General features: G+C 42.0%; 1 protein-coding gene across 1 annotated transcript in view; it reads right to left on the bottom strand.

Annotated features, from left to right (window-relative positions):
- TMC7 (transmembrane channel like 7) overlaps positions 1-19531 on the bottom strand; it is a 61821-nt gene that overhangs the window by 7121 nt on the left and 35169 nt on the right. Inside the window, exons 5-12 of the mRNA XM_007950593.1 lie at positions 15961-16106; positions 10827-10974; positions 8960-9133; positions 6940-7097; positions 5386-5503; positions 5030-5127; positions 2855-3041; positions 478-608 (exon numbers count right to left, since the gene is read on the bottom strand). Of these exons, the coding sequence (XP_007948784.1) occupies positions 478-608; positions 2855-3041; positions 5030-5127; positions 5386-5503; positions 6940-7097; positions 8960-9133; positions 10827-10974; positions 15961-16106 (1160 nt within the window). The remainder of the gene's footprint in view (positions 1-477; positions 609-2854; positions 3042-5029; positions 5128-5385; positions 5504-6939; positions 7098-8959; positions 9134-10826; positions 10975-15960; positions 16107-19531) is intronic.

Below are 19531 nucleotides of genomic sequence, written 5' to 3' on the forward strand. Positions count from 1 at the left end.
CACTGTGCCACCAGGGCACCTAGAAAGCATTTAATAATTGTTTGATGGGTACAAGTCTCTCAACCAAACTGGCAGGAATACGAGTGACCCTTGCTTTTTTCCAACATGCCAAATCTTCTACCATACTCATGTATTATTTTGATAATCAAAAACAAACAAACAAAAAAAAAATTCAAAAGGAGACCGGAAAGGAAGTCCTAGGAAAAAGGAGTAGAGTGGAACAGACCCAATTCACCAAAAATGATGGCAGCGCTATAAGCTCACGTTCCAGGAGGGGACCAAGGCATTCCAGTGTCTAGAGGGAGATTCAGAAACAGTATCTCGTTCATTCTTTGGCTAAGTCAGGAGTGACTTGTCTTATCTCTGCCAATGGAAATATGGTAAGAAAACCAATAAAGAGTGCAAAAGACTCTTTAAGGTAAACAAGGGACATGTCAAGAAGCAAAGAAATGTTCTAGAAAACAAAGTTGTGTTTACCGTGCCATGCTGATTGTCAGAGGTATTATGGCCAAACATAGACCAATCAACAACACCAACAGGAAGAAGAAATTAGAATTGGATGCTCGGAACTGCCTTGGAGAGGGTCTGCAGGTATAAAGAAGACTCATCTGAAGGGAGAAAAAGAAAGAGAAGAAATCAGGAGTGATGAACAGAGCCTCCGAGAGGATCCAAGCATGCTCACAAACGACAAGTAGGAGGTCAACTGGTTTAACCTTCCTAGAGGGTAGTCCAGCACCATAAATCAAAATGGAAAATGTCTCATCCAGACCCCAACTTTGGGGAGTTCCTCCTGAGGAAACAATAGGACAATGGGCCAAAACATATGCATACGGATATTTACTCCTGCAGTTGTTTTTAACAGAATGCTTGGAAGCAATCAATGTGGCGACTGCTAGCTATCAGTAGCTGTTTATTGAAGTAAAGTGACATCTGTACAATGTTACATGATGCAGCCTTTAGAAAGGATAAGAATTTTATACTCAAGTGGTACTAGGAAATAAAAATTTAATAACTATGGCATGATTCTATTTAAGTTAAAAAATATGCTTATTTTTTACAGGCATTTAAACATATATAAAATGGATCTATAATAATATATAGCAAATTGAGAGACTTTACTTGAATTTTTCCTAAGCATATATATTAAAGTTAATATTTCCATTGAGGGTAAAAAAGCCTTGAAGGAAATATCAAGAAGGAGGGGAAAGCGGATATAGAAACAGGTATAAAATTTCTCCTTAATATTTAAAAAGCAATGTTACTGGCAACAGACATCAAGCCCTTCTGATATCAGCAGTAGCCAGACCACCTTGAGTGGAGGTCATGAAGCATTAACGGGCCGCTTCACCCACTGAGCACTTGTTCAAGCACACTGCCTAGGACAGCTTCATACAGAAACGCTGGGACCAGCAGCCTGAGGTACACAGGCACACTGTTCCCTGCAGCATTGCCATGGATTAGCAAAGATACTGTAAACAACCTAAACACCCATCAGTAGGGGCTATGGATACAGTGGACTATCCCACAGTCCTTAAAATGAATGAGGAAAACTCATGGGTCTTGCCACGGGAAGTGGTTCAAAGGCCTCCACAAATGTCCAAACCCAACCAAACCCACTGCCATCAACTTGATTTTGACTCACTCCTGGCAACCCTAGAGGACAGAGTAGAACTGCTCCATAGGGTTTCCAAGACTGTAATCTTTATGGAAGTAGACTGCTTCATCTTTCTCCTGTAGAGTGGCTGGTGGGTTCTAATGCCAACCTAGCAGCAGCTGAGTGCTTAAACATTGCACCATGAGGGCTCTTTACACAAATGAAGAACTGAAAATAAATGTACTGCCTTCAAAGTCCAAAGAGAAAACTGCAAAACTGAAATTATTAAATGTTACATTAAGTATCACCAAAATGCACCACCATCAACTGATGGACTATGACTCTTTCTTAGTTGCACATAAAAACAACATTTAAATCACAAGAAGAAAACAATTCTTAACAAAATCCTCAAAATTATAAAGATACCCAAATCCATTCAAGGTCATTTTTCCAGAATGAAAACATATATTAAATAAGGTATGCTATTGTTCTGGTTACCTAGTGCCACTCTGACAAGAATATACCACAAATGGGATGGCCTTAACAAACAGGAATTTATTCTACAATTTGGAGGCTTTAAGTCCAAGTTCAAAGTGCCAGGCTCTAGGGGCTGGGTGAAATCCCCTCAGCCTTGTGGTCCAGCTCTGCCTCCTACTCCCGGCCCACTGAAGCTAGAGGCTTTTCTTCACTCAGACAGCTGCTGGCTGCTGAGGCTGCCATGCCCAAGGTTGACAAGTAAAAAAGGCACAGTCCCGATGTCACCAAACCACATGGCAGGCCATTAATTCAAGTCCATTTAAGTCCCAAGGTCGGCAGAGCATGGCAGGCTGCTGAATAATGACATGGTTACATGCAGGGTCTAAGCATGCCATATGCTAGAGACCATTCCCCAAGGCTTCTCCTTATATACAGGAAGCAAACCACACCCCAAAGGCAGCTCCTCAGCTGCTGACAGTAGAGTCCACCATGGAGTTGATTACCAGTCTCATCATGGGGAATACGACATCCAGCTGCCCAGCCACTGAACTAGGCCCAGCCAGGATGACACAGAAACGTAACCACGACAGCTATGGATTTAAGAAGGAGCCCTGGTGGTACAGTGGCTAAGCTGAGTCAGAATCAACTCAACAGCAGTGGGTTGGGTGTAAGTCTGATACATCTGATGGGATGTGGGATGAGCTTCAAATGAATGAATGCCCAGCACCTTGGAAGGTAGGGAATGGTGCAGGGTATCAGTCCCCGACTCCTGCCTCCCCTTACCTCTTTCACGTAAAAGATGATAATTAATTTCACGGTTGCGATTGCAGGGATAAGTGGTGAGAAAAAGGCTCCGATCCAGCAAATGGTTTGCCCATAAACGATTCCTAGAACATTATCAGGAATGGCAAATTCCTGCTGCCCCCAGCACTGAATCACCTTCCAGGAGGAACAGTATGTCACCAGGAGCCTGGAAAGGAACAGGAAAGCTGCTCACCTGGACTGTTGGTTTCTGTCAAGGCCTCAGAACCAAGTCCACAAAATTAAGGTCATTTGCTCACATATTCCTCAGGGTGGGTAGTTACTCATGTGTTTTGAAGATACAGCCCATATAGTGAACTCTGGAATCATTCAGATCAGGGCCCAGGTTTCACAACATCTTGGTTTCACAACTCACTGGTTAAATAAACTTAGATATGTTCCTTGACCTCTTTGAGTCTCATTTTTCTCATCTGGAATGTGGGTAGATTATAATGCAATCTACTTCAAAGGGCTGTAGAGGGAATAATTGACATGGGCAGCCTCTGGGCTCTGGCTTGTCACTCAGCACAAAAAAGTATCACGTATCCCACACAGAAAATGGCTTACCAGGACCACTTCCTGGAACCTAACAACTTCCAACAGAAACCCTAGGACCAGCGGCCTGAGATACATAGGCACACTGTTCCCTGCAGCATTGCCGTGGATTAGCAAAGATACTGTAAACAACCTAAACATCCATCAGTGGGGGCCACGGATACAGTGGGATACCCCACAGTCCTTAAAATGAATGAGGAAAACTCATGTGTCCTGCCACGGGAAGTGGTTCATGATATTTTGTTTATATGACAGAAAAGAGAAAAGCAGGCCACACAACAATGTGGATGTATGTGATTCCGTCTGTGGGAGGAAAACACTTCAAACCAAACTGTGCATTAGCATGCATATCTATTTACGGAAATGCATGTTGGTTGGTTTGTTTTTAAGGATGGCTAGATCTAGCCCCAAGTGTTAGCAATGGCTACCTCGAGGAGTGGAGTGGGACTGTGGGGTTAGGTGGTTAGGTAACAAAAGGGACCTCTTGCTCTTCTCCAGACTTCTGTATTTATTTAATATCTAAATCTTAAAAAAAAAAAAAAAAAAAATAAAAAAAAAAAAAAATTAACAAGCAGATATTCATGACATACTTGTATAATCTTTAAAAAGAGCTGATCCTTTTTTAATGTCTATTTTTAAGGGCTTACTGGACCTCTGGCCTATCTCTTTGCTATTGAGTTGATTCCAATTCATAGCAACGTGGGTAATCGGTATGTGTGAGTAAAACAAGCATTAAAATAAACAGTTTCATTTAAGATTCAAGGAGCTGCTGAGAATAATAATAACGACAATGACAGTCATGATGGTGATTGTCAACATTTTGTTTAGTGCTTATTATGTGCCACGTGGCAACGGTAGTTGAGTGGCAGAATTCTCGCCTTTCTTCTGGGAGACTGGGCTTGATTCCTGGCTAATGCATCTCATGACCTGTCTGTCAGTGGAGGCTTATGTATTGCTATGATGCCAAACAGGTTTCAGCAGAGTTGCCAGACTAAAAGTTGGAAGAAAGGTCTGGCAATCTAATTCTAATCGAATCACAACAGTGCGATCTATAATCAATGAAAGGGATAGCACAGGATCAGCAAGTGTTTCATTCCCTTGAGCATGGGGTCACCATGAGTTTGGCTGACTCCAGAGAAACTAACAGCACGTGCCCATAAGTGTTCTTAGTACTTTATTTGCATCATCTCATTTAATCCTCACAATCTCATGAAATGATTATCCCCCCCTTCATTTAATCCTATGAGTTAGGTACTACTACTACTACTACCTACATTTTATGGATGACAAAATAAGAACAGACCTTAAATAACTGGTCCAGGGTCATATAACTAGCAAGCAGTGGTGCTGGGGCTTAACCTAGATCAGGAAACATGGCATCCATCATAGTAACCTGGGGGCTCTAAACTGACAGGGCTGTGACTACTGGTGGGAAGTCTTCCCTGTGGAGGCTGTATGAAAAGCAGTGCCATTTCCACTCTTCAATCTGCTTTTTAAGATGGAGCAGTTAACAGGCTATGAGACTGATGGCCTGGCACTATTGAAAGTCACCAATGGGGAGTGGCTGCAATGGAGGGTAAGAGAAGCACCTTTCACACTTACTTTCTAGGAAAATCCACAAAAAGTGTCACGGCCAAGATGATGATGAGATCGAAGATCATTAGCTTGTACATTTCCTGCCCCACTTGGGTCTCCCAGCACTGAAACCAAAGAGACCAAGAGAAACTGAGAAGCCCGACTCAGGGCAGAGAAAACCAGGTTCTTGGATTCCTTCCAACATCCTTTCCATCTCCAGAATCTGCTGCCTCTGGTAAGGGCATCTATTGACGCTCCTCTGAGCTAAAGCAAAAACTTTGGTTTTCAAGTCCCTACAAGTAGAGATGGTAGGATTCAAACCCATCAAGGTGTCCTCTACAATCACCTGTTGTTCAGCAGGGCGTCCCATCCCTCAGCCTTACCGGATACAGTTTCTGGTTGTAGCCGCAGAGTTCACACGTGTAGTTATCACAGGATGTAATCTTGGAGCCCAGGGTGAACACCAGCACACAGATGGTGGCCAGTCGCATAAAGACACACCTTCAGGGAAGAGAAGAAGAAAAGAAAAGGGGAGGAGAAGGCTCTCAGGGTAGGCTGCGTCCTCAGAACTGGGGCTAGAGATGGCAGGTGCTGCCTTTCTTAAGTGCAAACCCACACCATCTGATCATTTTTTCATCACTAAAGCATGGGGCCATATGACATGCTTCCTGATGGGATGCAACATGGCATCACCAATGAAGTTCCTAGAACTAAACAACTGAAATGGAATCTAATAGGTATTTCTAAGTCTACACACAGTTTACGTAGAGCATAGGGGATAGAAAAACAAATTAAATACACCAAGAAGAAGCAATGCACTAATCCAAACAGGGGACGTTCTACAGGGCAAATGATCCAGTGTCTCCCGTAAATCAAGGGCATACCTAAAGGGGAGGAGGAATTCTTAACAAATAAAAGGGGTTTAAGAGACCTAACAAACAAATGCAGCTTGTGGACTTTGCTTGGGTCATAATTTGAACAAACCATGAAAAGTGACTTTATCAGGAAAACGGACTGCTAATTTTATTAGGTGTGATGATGGATATGTTAAGAAGAAATAAGTACTCATCACTTATATATACACACACACATACATACACATACAGACACATATACTGAAGTGTTTGTGTATGTGTGTGTGTGTGTATGTATATATATGTACATATACATATATACTGAAATGTTTGCATACACACACACACATATACATATGTATACTGAAGTATTTGCAATGATAATATATGTCACCTGATTGCCTATGGCACTTGACTGCTAACCAGAAGGCTGGCAGTTCAAACCCACCAGCCACCCCCTGGAAGGAAGATGGGCCAATCTATTTCCGTAGTGATATTGCCTCAGAAACCCAAGGAGGGGTTGCTATGAGTCGGATCCAACTCAAAGGCAGAGTTTTGAGTGAGTTTTTGAGGTGTTTTAAAATACTCAAGCAAAACTGAGGGAAACAGACAAAACACAATTAGCAAGATGTTGATAATGACAAACTAAGTGATAAGCATGTGGAGGTTCATTAACCATTCTTTCTGCTTTTCTAATTTTTGGAGAATTTCAAAACTAAAGAAGTTAAATAAGTGAGTACGTGAGAAAATCTCCGACATTTAAGAAGCAAAAGGAAAACTCTTCAGTTCAACACAGTCTTCCCTCATTTGTGCTAACTCCCTGGACCCTGCATCACATCGTCCATTTCTAGCATCTTCATAACCACCTTCCACCCAGCGCCCCACCCCATGACTTCCGCTGTGAACTCATAGGCCAAAGGGAGATTGCACTGTGTGTACAAATGATTCATCCACTGGGGTCCGGGAAGATTCTTGGCTCTGTGGGAAAATGTGCCACAACTGATTAGCAATATCTACCATGGCCAAAGGAGGGGCAAGTGGTGGTTTGCTTAATATGTCTGTCATCCTCAAATCAGGCATTACCTAAGGATTGTCAGCCGGATCTCAAAGCCTGGGGAATAATCTTCATAGTGAATGATCTTGGCAAAAATCATTGGAGTGATAAAATTGGCCAGCGTGATCACAATAGATGGCAGATACAGTATCAGGAGGTTCTCTCCAAAAACCATCTTGTCAATCTCCTAGGAAGATAACACAATGTATTGGTCAAGGGTAGGACAACTGAAGATGCATCACAAATGACTTGAACTTCCAAGAATTCCACCCCACATGTTTGGCAAGCACACAAAACAAAACACATCTGTTATTCAACATAAGCAATGGTTTACGTCATTAAACATAAACCATTTCCTGGAAGCACAACACGGTGAATGTAATTCATGTCACTGAATTGTACAGTTAAAATGGTGAGTATGGCAACTTTTTCGCTGTATTTTACTACAATAATTCTTTTTTTTTTTTTTAAATAAAATTTTTTTTAAAGCCATCTTCTTCCTTGGATGTTCAAACAGAGGAACCATGATCTAATACTATGCTGGAAGAAAAATTATCTCTATTGGATTTTTTTAAGGTAAAGTACAAATACTCCATGTATTCTGTATCAATGGACAATTAACAAAATATTTTCAAGGCCTACAAATCTGCTTCTGAAAGGTCACAGCTGAGAAAAGCCTATCGAGCAGAGCTCTACTCTGCAACACATGGGGTAGGGTCACCATGAGTTGGGACTGACTTGACAACAACTGCTTGGTTAATATTGATTCACTTATAAGGAGACCCGGTGGCCTAATTGTTAAGAGCTCAGCTGCAAAGGGAAAGGTTCACAGTTCAAACCGACCCAGTGGTTTTACAGGAGAAAGACCTGGCAATCTGCTGCCATCTGGATTGTTCTTGCTGTTGTTATGTGCTGTCGAGTTGACTCCGACTCACAGTGACCCCAGAGACAACAGAGGGAAACACCGCCCGGTTCTGTGCCATCCTCATAATCTTTGCTATGCTTGAGCCCATTGCTGCAGCCACTGTGCCAACCCCTCTCAGTGGGAGTCTTCACTATTTTCACTGACCCTCTACTTTACCAAGCATGATATCCTTCCCCAGGGACTGGTCCCTTCTGACAACATGACCAAAGTAGGTGAGACAAAGTCTGGCCATTCTTGTTTCTAAGGAGCATTCTGGCTGCACTTCTTCCGAGACAAGATTTGTTCACTCTTCCGGCAGTCCATGGTATTTTCAGTATTCTTTATCAATACCACAATGAAAAGTATCAGCCTAGAAAACTTTATGGGGCAGTTTTACTCTGTCATATGAGGTCACTATGACTTGAAATTGACTTGAAGACACCTAACAACAACAACAACAATCCACTTGTAATAGCCTTTCTCTCCTTTCACTATGTAGCCATAAGTATAATTATTCAAGATAAAGACTAAATTTCCTGGTCTCCCTTGTAGCTAGGTACAGCCATGTGACTAAATTCTGGCCAAAGGGATGACTAGAAGTTACAAGTGCAACTTCCAGGTCATGCCCTTAAAGGGAAAGGCCATGTTCTCCTTTTCCGTTCATCTCCTTCCCACTAGCTAGAATGTGTACATGGTGCTGAGCTATCTTGTACCATGAAGAAGAGGACCATCCCCAAGGATGGTGATCCCTAAGATGGGAGGAGCCTGGGCCACTTATGACTGATTCTATGATGCAGAGCCATTCGACCAAATTGGATTTTCAAAACCACTGTAATTCTAGGTAAAATGAGACCCTGACTCATAAGTAGAAGAGTCAGGAATTAAATGCAGGCAATCTGGCTGCAAAGCTTAGAATGGTAACAACTGACATACTGTAAATTCCAGGAGGAACAGGCATCTCAAATCTGCTTTAGATATTTTAAGTTTTTTCTTAAAAATGGAAATTAATCACCTTTGATTTTCAGGTTATCTGTCATCTCAGCCAAACGTGAATCCCCATACATAAGACAGAAATAATGATGGCACCTACTTCACAGCTTTGCAATGCCCAACCAGGGGAAAAGTTAGTTCCAAAGAGTACTTACTTTTTTCATGTGTTCTTGTGAAAATATAGTTGCTCTATAGATTGCATAAAAGCAGGCTGCTAAAACAGCCAGGACAATGCAGTTCAAAAACAGTCTCAAAGAGTAAATCCGTATTGTTTCTTCTGAGGTCCTTTCTGCTATCTTCTGCCGTATTCTCTCTTCTTCCAGGTCTGCCTGAGGAGCAAATAAAACTCACTTTTGAACACTGGGATAGAGGGATATTTAGGGGTGACATCAGTGATTCATCATCTCTCTCCTCATCCATCTTTTAAGGTTTTCCTTAAATCATTCACCTTTTCCCAAGATGCCTTTCAAGGCTAAGCCCAAATAGTTCTCATGTGTACTAAAGGCTCAATTCAAGGTAGAATCTCTATTTAAGGCTGCAGTTAGACTGAGGAACAAATATGAACTGTAAGCTGTTCATGGCATTATTATATGTAGTAAGTGGTGGTTATGTTTGTGTGTCAGCTTGGCTGGGCCTGGTTGAGTGGCTGGGCAGCTGAATGAAGTTATTCCCCATGGGGAGACTGGTAATTAACTCCATGGTAGAATCTATTAGAGCAGCTGAGTAGCTGCTTTGGGTATGTGGTCTGCTTCCCATATATAAGAAACAGCTTTGGGAATGGTCTGTAGCTTATGGCACACTTGGACCCTGTATGTAGCTGTGTCGTTGTTCAGCAGCCTGCCATGCCCTGCTGACCTTGGAACTTACAACGGACTTGAATTAATGGCCTGCCGTGTGGTTTGGTAACATCAGGACTGTGCCATTTTACTTGTCAAACTTGGGCTTATCAGCCTCAGCAGCCAGTAGCTGCCTGACTGAAGAGATGCCTCTAGCTCCAGTGGGCAGGGAGCAAGAGGCAGAGCTGAAGCCCAAGGTTGAGGGGCTTTCACTCAGCCCCTAGAGCCTGGCACTTTCAACTCAGACTGCTAGCCTCCCAAACTGTAAGAAAATAAACTCCTGTTTGTTTAAGCCATCCCATTTGTGGTATATTCTTGTCAGAGTGGCATTAGATAACCAAAGCATAGTATTTGTAGCTTTTTTAAAAACTATTTTTATTTTTTTTTCTAATCCAATCTAGCAGTCTCTGTTTTTAATAGAAGAATTTAACCTGTTCACATTTAATGTAGAAAATAATAAATTTGATTTGATTCCTTAAATTTGTTCTATCTTTATTAACATTTTGATTGACTTATTGTCCCCTTCCACTTATTTTGGTGGGTTTGATCTAGAAGCTATTTATTATTTCTTTTATTATTATTAGTCTGAAAATTCTACTGTCATATTTTCTCTACTCCACCCAAACATCACAGCATTCCCTTCTGATTCCTGTTTCTCCTGAAATCAGTAATGTTTACGATAGGTTCTCATCAGGTGGGAAAATAACAGCCTAAGGTGGAAGAGGGTGGAGGAAAGATACCATCTCCTTCCACACTCTATGGAGTTCCCACCTCCCTTCCCAGCCCCACTCAGTTCCCAGGCCCACCCTCATGTTTGAACCTATGATAATAACCCCAATAAGTTGTTAGTTGCCATTGAGTTGATTCTGACTCATGACAATCCCATGTCACAAAATGGAACTAATGCATAGGGTTTTCTTGGCTGAAATCTTAATGCAAGCATATCACCAGGCCTATTTGTTGAGGTACTGCTGGGTGGGTTTGAACCACCAACACTTAAGTTAGCAGTCGAGCAGAAAGAGTTTGCACCACCCAAGGGCCTTCTCTTGAAAACTAGATGGGGGAAACTTGCTAAGTGACAAGGAGAGCCTTGCCTCCACCTACCTTCTCTGCAGGCTGCAAACTCGCCTCCTAGGCATGGACCTACCAGCAAGAAACTGCAAAGGGAAAAGCCACCAGTACTCACCTGGAGCTCGTTCTGCAAGCTGATGTGCTTCATATCTGCCATGTCTTGGTTGGTGATACAGAAGTCCCAGCCAGCAAAGATCTTGTTGCAGTAACTCTGGAAGTGCTCCTCACTCCGAATCAGGTTGATTTTGAACCCCTCCACAGACCTGACCCCAAAACACAATCATCATCCTTCTTATAAAAACAACAGCAAAATACAGGTTTTGTCTAAGATAAAAAAAAGTCAGACACTGGAGCATTTTCTGTTCATGCTGACATGCTCACATTTTGGCCCATTCTCAATATATGTGGAAGATAACCAGCTATCTATTGTTGAAAACCATTTTTTTTCATCCACTCAATGGCTACTCTTTAATCTAGAGGTCCAGTATGATCATTTTTGCTCCCATGGGGCCACTGGCTTTCTTTCCTTTCCATAAATACAGTCTCTGTCCTGCTTCAGGGCCTTTGTACTTGCAGTTCCCTCTACCATGGCTGGTTCCTTCCCATCCTCCAGGTTTTAGCTAAAACAGTCTGCTCATGTAGAAGAATCCTGATGAAAAGGAGGGAGAATGCAGAACAGAATTTTAAATTTTTATGGAATCCAGTGTTTCTGGAGTCATGGAGGCTGGATGAACCCCCAAAACCATTGCCCTGAAATAGTCTTTAAATATTAGACCAAAAACATCCTCTGAAATCTTAAAACCAAATAATAAAACCAAAACCCAAACCCAATGCCACAGAGTTGATTCCAACTCAGTTTAGCTTAACTAGTTAAGAAGGTCTGCCTGGAGCAGACCTTCAGTCTGAATCATACATCTTCTAGGATCTATCTTTACGATCAAATGGCTAACAACACCTTGAAAGATTAGATAGGAGCCTTAGGGGTCAGTGAGTCTGTTAACGGAAGAGGAACAACTGAGAAAAGAATGTAATCTATGTCACTGAATTATACAAGAACTGAACTAGACAGAAAATGTTGAATTGGTGCATGTTTTGCTGTGTATGTTCTCAATAATAACAGTAACAACAAAAATAAAATAAATTGAAAAAACACAATAAGAGAACAGTCCCTCCATGGATTGGATTCCCCACCACTAAAAGTTATAAGCCTTTCTTTTTATTTCTTTCACAGCAATGAACCTAATCTGCAAGTATTTATTTATTACTGCTTATGGTCCCTTATCCTCTGACTTAAATCTTAACAAATATTTAGTAAGCATCTGTTTATGCCACATATAACTGTTGACATTTCAGAATTTCTACATATTAAAATGCTTTCATGTGGGGGGAAAAAAAAAAGCATGAGCTCTGGTGGTGTAGTGCCTAAGGCACTTGACTGCTAACCAGAAGGCTGACGGTTCAAACCCACCAGCTACTTCTCAGAAGGAAGGTTGAGCAATTTACTTCTGTAGTGATACCACCTCAGAAACCCAAGGAAGGGTCGCTATGAGTTAGATCTCACCTGACAGCAGTGAGTTTGGCTTTTTGGTCTGTATACAATGATATAACACCATCAAATGCCACACACAATGCTCTGCAGATGACAGAAGATATTTTTAGGACTCACTAGTGACTATGGATTAAACTGTGTCCCCCAATATATGTGCTAGAATCCTATACCTGTGGATGTAATCCTGTCTGGAAACAGTTCTTTGTAATGTGAATTGATCATACCTAAGTAGGATGGGTTCTAAATCTAATCACTTGTGAATTATAAAAAGAGCAGATTAGACTCAGACACTAACACACGGAGGAAGACGGGCTATCAAAAAGAAGCAATCAACAGTGGAGAACCTGATTTGGACTTTTAGGTTCAAAAACTGTCAGAAAAGAAATTTCTGTTCTTTAAAGCTGCCCACTTGTGGGGTTTCTGTTACAATAGCATCAGGTAACCAAAACACCAGTGAAGCAACAAGATAACAGAAATGGAAACAATTACAGTGGTTAGTCATTTGGTCTAAAGGTCCTATCAGAACCACCTGGGGTCCTTTTTTAAAGTGCAGACTCCCAGACAGTGTCATACCCAATGACAATTAGATGCCTCGTTCAGATGGTCTTATGTGGCGTCCAGAAATAGACTATTTTATAAAGATCCACAGGTAATTCTGATTCACCATACCAGTTGAAAATCTCTGATTTAGACCAAATCTACCTTTCACAGATGAAGAAGCTAAGATCCAGAGAAGGGAAAATTCTTTCCTTAGACTCAGAGAGTTAGTGGCAGAACTGGGATTAATTTGATGATGATGATGATGACTATTGATGACCATGAAGATAATCATTTTAACTGAGTAAATGTCTATGAAGTTCTTTACCTGCCTTGTTTCAGGTAACCCTTCCAGCAACCCTTTCAGGTATGTACACTTCAAAAAATGAAAGAAAGGAGACTCGAGGAGGTGGAGTGATTTGATGTAAGGCACACAGTCAGCAGCACAGCCAGGTCTGAACACTGGTCTCTGAACACGAGCCTCATATGTTCACCACTCTGCAGCTTACCTACCTCCTAGGCTAGGCCAGTACCCCCTCACATCACAACCAGCCTTCCCTCTGCCAATCTCCCCTAGGAAACAATCAAGGCCCTGAGGATAAGCAGCTTCAGCTAGTTCCAGAGGCGGATTCACTGCTGGGCTAATAAAGTTTATTGATGCTTCAGAACCTCCTCCAAGGCCCTGGGAGTACCTGTAGCAATGTGTTCATATGGTCATCTGTTCTTTTTATAATTTAGAAAATATGTTTTTGTATTCTTGGTCTTGAAGACACTCCTCCAAATTGTCCAGTCTGCAGGCTTACAAAACTTGGAGCTGCCCCTGCTACAATCACAGAGTAGCAAAGCTAGAACTCCAATCAATCAGCATTTCTTTACAAAGCAAGTCTCTGTCTCTCAAAGTGAACCATTGCCTGTGCTTGCTGGTACACTGCCCATTTGGGTGGGGGGTGGATCCAAACCAAACCAAAACCACCAGTATCGAGTTGATTTCAATTCATAGTGACTTTATAGGACTGAGTAGAATTTCCCATAAGTTTTCAAGGCTTTAAATATTTACAAAAGCAGGCTCTCTTATCTTTCTGCCACTGACATTCTGGTTAGCTGCTGAATGCTCTAACCTCCATACAACTAAAGCTCCTTTTGGGGGGTGGATACAAACTAGTTATTTTATTCCATATACTCAGGGTCATGACACAAATGCCTGGCTGGGTGCTGGGGCTTTCTCTGAGGCCTGTGATCATGAATCTCGGTCTTCGTGAAAGGCAAACTCATGGTCTTCTGCATCTGTGCTAAGGAGTGTCATAGTCTCATGGTGTACAGCACTGCCCACACACTCAGAGGAGACAAAGAAATGGGCAAGGGAGGTGCTATCCATGATTCTGCCTGCTAAGCAATGCCCTTGTGGCAGAGATGGCAAGCCAGCCATCAAAAAAGTGTGGTTCCCCTTCCATAGTGTAGTGTTATTGATAGAAAGTGGCTGCCTGGCTAGGGGTATCATTTCACAGCCTCCTTTGCAGTTAGCTATAATTGTGTGACTGAACCGTAGCCAATGACATGAGAGTGATGTGTGGCTTTTCCACCCAAGCTCATAAACATCTTCCATGGTGCTCCAGTGCTCTTTTTCCCTTTCAGTCCTCAGAAGGACCTTTGAAGTCACATGCTGAAAATGGCAAAATCTTGGTCAACTTGAGTCTCAGAATAACTATGAAAAGGAGTCTACCACACTCACTAACTTGTGTCCCTACCTAGAAATATCATGTAAAAAAAAAGCATCCATTGTGTTTGAGCCATTGTATTTTTGGTGACAGCTGTTTGTTAAAGTAATTAAAGATGTTATTAGCTGCTGTTGAGTAGACCCCTAACTCATGGCAATCCCACGTACAATTGAACAAAATACTGTCTGGTCCTTCGCAATCCCCAAGATCATTTGAAGATTGGACCATTGTGATCCACAGGGTTGTCACTGGCTGATCTTTGGAGGTACACTGCCAGGATTTCTTCCTAGTCCATCTTAGTCTAGAAGCTCCACTGAAACCTACTCAGCTTCACAGCAACATGCAAGCCTCCAATGACAGATGTATGGTGGCTGCACGTGAGGTGCACTGGATGGGGCTGAAACAGAGGTCTCCCTCATGGAAAGCAAGAATTCTACCAGTGAAACACCACTGCCTTCATTAATGTAGTTAATACCTCCCCTTCTCTTGAGAATTGACATCTTCTACTAAATTTAACCACCACAGGAAATATTACATTTGTATATGGCCCGAACCAGTACCCACAGATGAAGGCTCAGGGGACTGGACTCTTGAATCAACAGGGGTCCATCAAAGACGTCCTGCCCCCCCCCCCACACACATGGCTACAGTTCATTGCTTTCAAGTTGAGCACCTAAATGAAGCAGAGCCAACAAGGTGCTTCCCAGGATTCCTGCACCTGTGACCCAGGGAGTCACGGACTGATGGACACTGTAAGACACCCTGTCTCCCATCACTAAAGGGAGCCACCATACACAGGAGAATCAGAGATGAGGGAGCCCTTGCTTTTGGTTGCTCCTAAGCTTAGGCACATAGTGATCCTTCCTGTAATTTGGACTTTCTTTCCTCCCTTGGTTCCCTAACTCAATTCCCCTTTGCTCCAGTTGCCAAAGTTGGGTTTTTGCCACTTGCAACCCAACAGAGATCTGACTAACACCCACACTAGAACAAAGATACATTCAGGGCAGATATTTGTGAATGTGTTTGGTTGAAGAATTCCAGGCTGCTACTTCTGGTTCCTGGGAGCTCTGGTAGCATAGTGCCTAAGGCACTTGACTGCTAACCAGAAGGCTGGCAGTTCAAACCCACCATCCACTCCTCGGAAGGAAGGTTGGGCAATCCTACTTCCGTAGTGATACTGCCTCGGAAACCCAAGGAGGGGTCGCTATGAGTCGGGACCAACTCGACGGCAAATAACAACAACAACAACAACTTCTGGTTCCTGAATCCTGGCCTATATTTCCTCCTAGTCTTCTCAAATGCCCACACACTCACTAACCTTTCCCTGCGAAGTCCACCCCTGGACTCTGCTCATTCATTGGATAATGATGTCTAGAACCCACTGATCTCCAACAAACTCCAACCGTCACAATAATTAAGAGAAAATGCAATTACAAAACAAACTTTACCTTTTTACTATCCAAAGAAGGCTCAGGGCCAGGTAAGCAATTGTGCTTACCAAATAAGCTAGAGGTAGATCATAGGTGAAGTTCTGAAATTTCACCCCATCGATGGTGTAATGTCCATAAAAGAGGCAGGTGTCTTCCAAGAAACCCTAAAACAAAGCCAAGGGCATGAGATCAGATCAGTGAGTTCACATCAGGTGAGCAGGATAGTAGCCTCCAACCTCAAAGAACTCATACTCCAACGTCTTATTCATTGTTGTTTCTCCAGGGACCAGTGCAATCTCAGATGTATACTCAGTTAGCATTTGGGGAATATAGAACTGATAAAACCTGAGCATTAAAAATATACTGAAAAGTTGAGGGTAGACACACATTAACCTGGGCAAAAGGCAGGCCAATATACATTAAGGGGGAGGTCAGTACAAAAGGACAAGGCAAAGCAAGACACTGGGAGAAGCACAAGAGTTAAAGGCAACAGAGGTCAATACCATACACAATCCTGCATTAACAGTAATAATTGTTACTGTAATAACAGTGTTTATTGTAATAAAAAGTAATAATAAGTGGATACATAGATAGACATGGAAGCTGAATAGATGTGGGAAGATAAATGGAACTAATCCACAGACATATATTTGACAGAGGGTATTTCTACATATGTATGTACCAAACCAAAAACCAAACTCACTGCCATCGAGTCGGTGACCCAACTCATAGCGACCCATCCTTGGGTTTCCGAGGCAGTATCCATACAAAAGTAGATTGTCCAATCTTTCTTCCAAGGCGTGGCTGTTGGGTTTGAACCACTAGCCTTTTGGTTAGCAGTCAAATGCCTTAGGTACTACGCCACCAGAGCTCCTATGTATTTACATACATTACAAATATATTCACGAATACAGTAAAGCACGCAGGGCGCAAAGTTATGAAAACTTCTTAGCCATAACCAAACACCTTAAAGGAATGAGTCACTGGGCCTGGGGGCTCAGAACCATCATCTCAGGGGACAACAAGGTCAACTGGCACAACATAGTCCTCAAAGAAAATAATCTACGTCCTACTTTGGTGAGTAGTGACTGGAGTCTTAAAAGCTTCTGAGTGGCCATCTAAGGTGCAACTATTGGTCTTTTTCAATTTGAAGCAAAGAAAAGTGAGGAAAATCTAAGACACGTGGAAAAAATTATTTCAAAGGGTTAATGGACCATGTGAACTTCAGCTTCCAGGACACTGAGACTAGAACTAGATGGTGGCTGGTTACCACTGTTGACTATATTGAAAGGGATCACATTAGAAGATCCTGAATAGAGTGGGAGAAAAATGTGGAACAAAAGTCAAAATCATAAAATAAACCAAGCTGTCTCGTTAGATGGAGACCAGTGGAATGCTCATTATCCCTGAAGCTCAACTTTCAGTCAAACAATACACAGGTCTATAAGGTAAATAATTGTACCAGTGTGGTACATAATACTTAGAACAATCAACCATTCAAGATCCAAAGGGCAGCATTTGCCCAGGGATAAAATTCAGAAGGCAGGAAACACAGGAGGAGGTAGGATAAGTGCTATTACTTTGTGGGGATTTCAATGGCATGAAACAAAATGTGTATGGATTGTTGAATGGAAAACTGATATGCTCTGTAAATTTGGCACCCAAATAACAATAAAAAGTTAAAAATATATATACTCTAGAAAATCTGAAAATAAAATAAAATAAAAAATCCATTTACAATAGCATCAAAAAGATTTAAATATTTAGGGATAAATTTAACAAAAGTGACAACTTACACTCTGAACACTACAAAACACTGCTGAAAGTAAAGATATGTAAACAAATGGTAAGGCATCCCATGTTCATGAATGAGAAGGCTTAATATGTTAAGATGGCAGTCCTTCTCAAATTGGTCTACAGATTCAACACAACCTCTACCAGAATCTCAGTGGCTTCTTTGTTGAAATTGACCAGATGATCATAAAATTTATATGGAATTGTAAGAGACCCAGAATAGCCAAAACAATCTTGAGAAAGAACAACAAAATTGGAGGGTTTACATTTCCCAATTTCAAAGCTAACTACAGAAACACTTCATAACATAAGGACTTGGAAGACATTAACAAACAAAAAAACCAAATTCACTGTTGTCAAGTTGATTCGACTCACAGCAACCCCTCCTTGGGTTTCTGAGGCGCTGTCTCTATGGAATCTTCCTTCTGAGGAGTGGATGGTGGGTTTGAACCACTAGGCTTCTAGTTAGCAGTCAAATGCTTTAGGCACTACGCCACCAGAGCTCCTGGAGGACATTATGCTGAGTAGTGAAATAAGTCATTCACAGAAGAACAAATAGTGTATGAGTCCACTATTGTAAAAAGTCAAGGAGATGTTTACACTTGGAAGGAAAGTTTCTTTCTTGGTTACCAGGGATGGGAGAAGAGGGGAGGGAAAATTGTTAGCTAGGTAAGAGAGATGTATCGATCTGGGTGAAGGTAATGACAATATACCAAAAACAAGTGACCAGCACAGTAACACTAAGGAAAAGGAAAACATGGAAAAGTGTACAATAGGTACAGATAACAAAGGTAAATACTTTTACAAACACAATACTGCATTACCAGTAGTAACAAACATTAATCTACAAGTGAATACATAGGTAGACAGACAAGATGATCAGGTTTGGGCAGGTGAAAAGGAATATACACAAGACTGTATATAGATTTGGCAGATGCTATATTTCTACATATTTGTGTATGCTGTAAGAATGTTCACACATATAATAGAGCTAACAGGGGGCAAAGTTATGATAACTTCTTAGCCACAGCCAAACACCTTGAGGCAGTGAGTCACTGGGCCCATAGGCTTGGGATCACGGTCATGGGAGACATCTAACTCAATTGGAATAACATACTACACAAAAACATTGTTCCACATCCTACTTTGGCGAGTAGCGACTGGGATCTTAAAAGCTTGCAAGCAGCCATGCTCTGGTTACCAAGTGCCGCTCTGACAAGAATATACCACAAATGGGATGCCCTTAACAAACAGGAGTTTATTCTCTTACAGTTTTAAGTAAGGCTTTAAGTCCAAGTTCAAAGTGCCAGGCTGTAGGAGCTGGGTGAAAGCCCTCAGCTTTGGGCTTCAGCTCTGCCTCCAGCTCCCAGCCCATTGAAGCTAGAGGCTTTTCTTCACTCAGAGAGCTGCTGGCTGCTGAGGCTGCCATGCCGAAGGTTGATAAGTAAAAAGGCACAGTTTGGATGAAACCAAACGACACGATAGGCCATTCATTCAAGTCCATTGAAAGTCCCAAGGTCCGCAGAGCATGGCAGGCTGCTGAACAACAACACAGCTACATGCAGGGTTCAAGGTGCTATAAGCTAGAGACCATTCCCAAAGCTGCTGCTTATATACAGGAGGTAGACCACATACCCAAAGGCAGCTACTCAGCTGCTCACCGTAGATTCTACCATGGAGTTGATTACCAGTCTCATCATAGGGAATACTACATCCAGCTGCCCAGCCACTCAACCAGGCCCAGCCAAGTTGACACACAAACTGAACTACCACAAGCCATCTACATGCAGCGATG

This window comes from Orycteropus afer, unplaced genomic scaffold (assembly GCF_000298275.1).
Source record: "Orycteropus afer afer isolate SDZICR_OR568_19922 unplaced genomic scaffold, OryAfe1.0 scaffold00281, whole genome shotgun sequence".
In the NCBI taxonomy this organism is placed as follows: Eukaryota; Metazoa; Chordata; class Mammalia; order Tubulidentata; family Orycteropodidae; genus Orycteropus; species Orycteropus afer.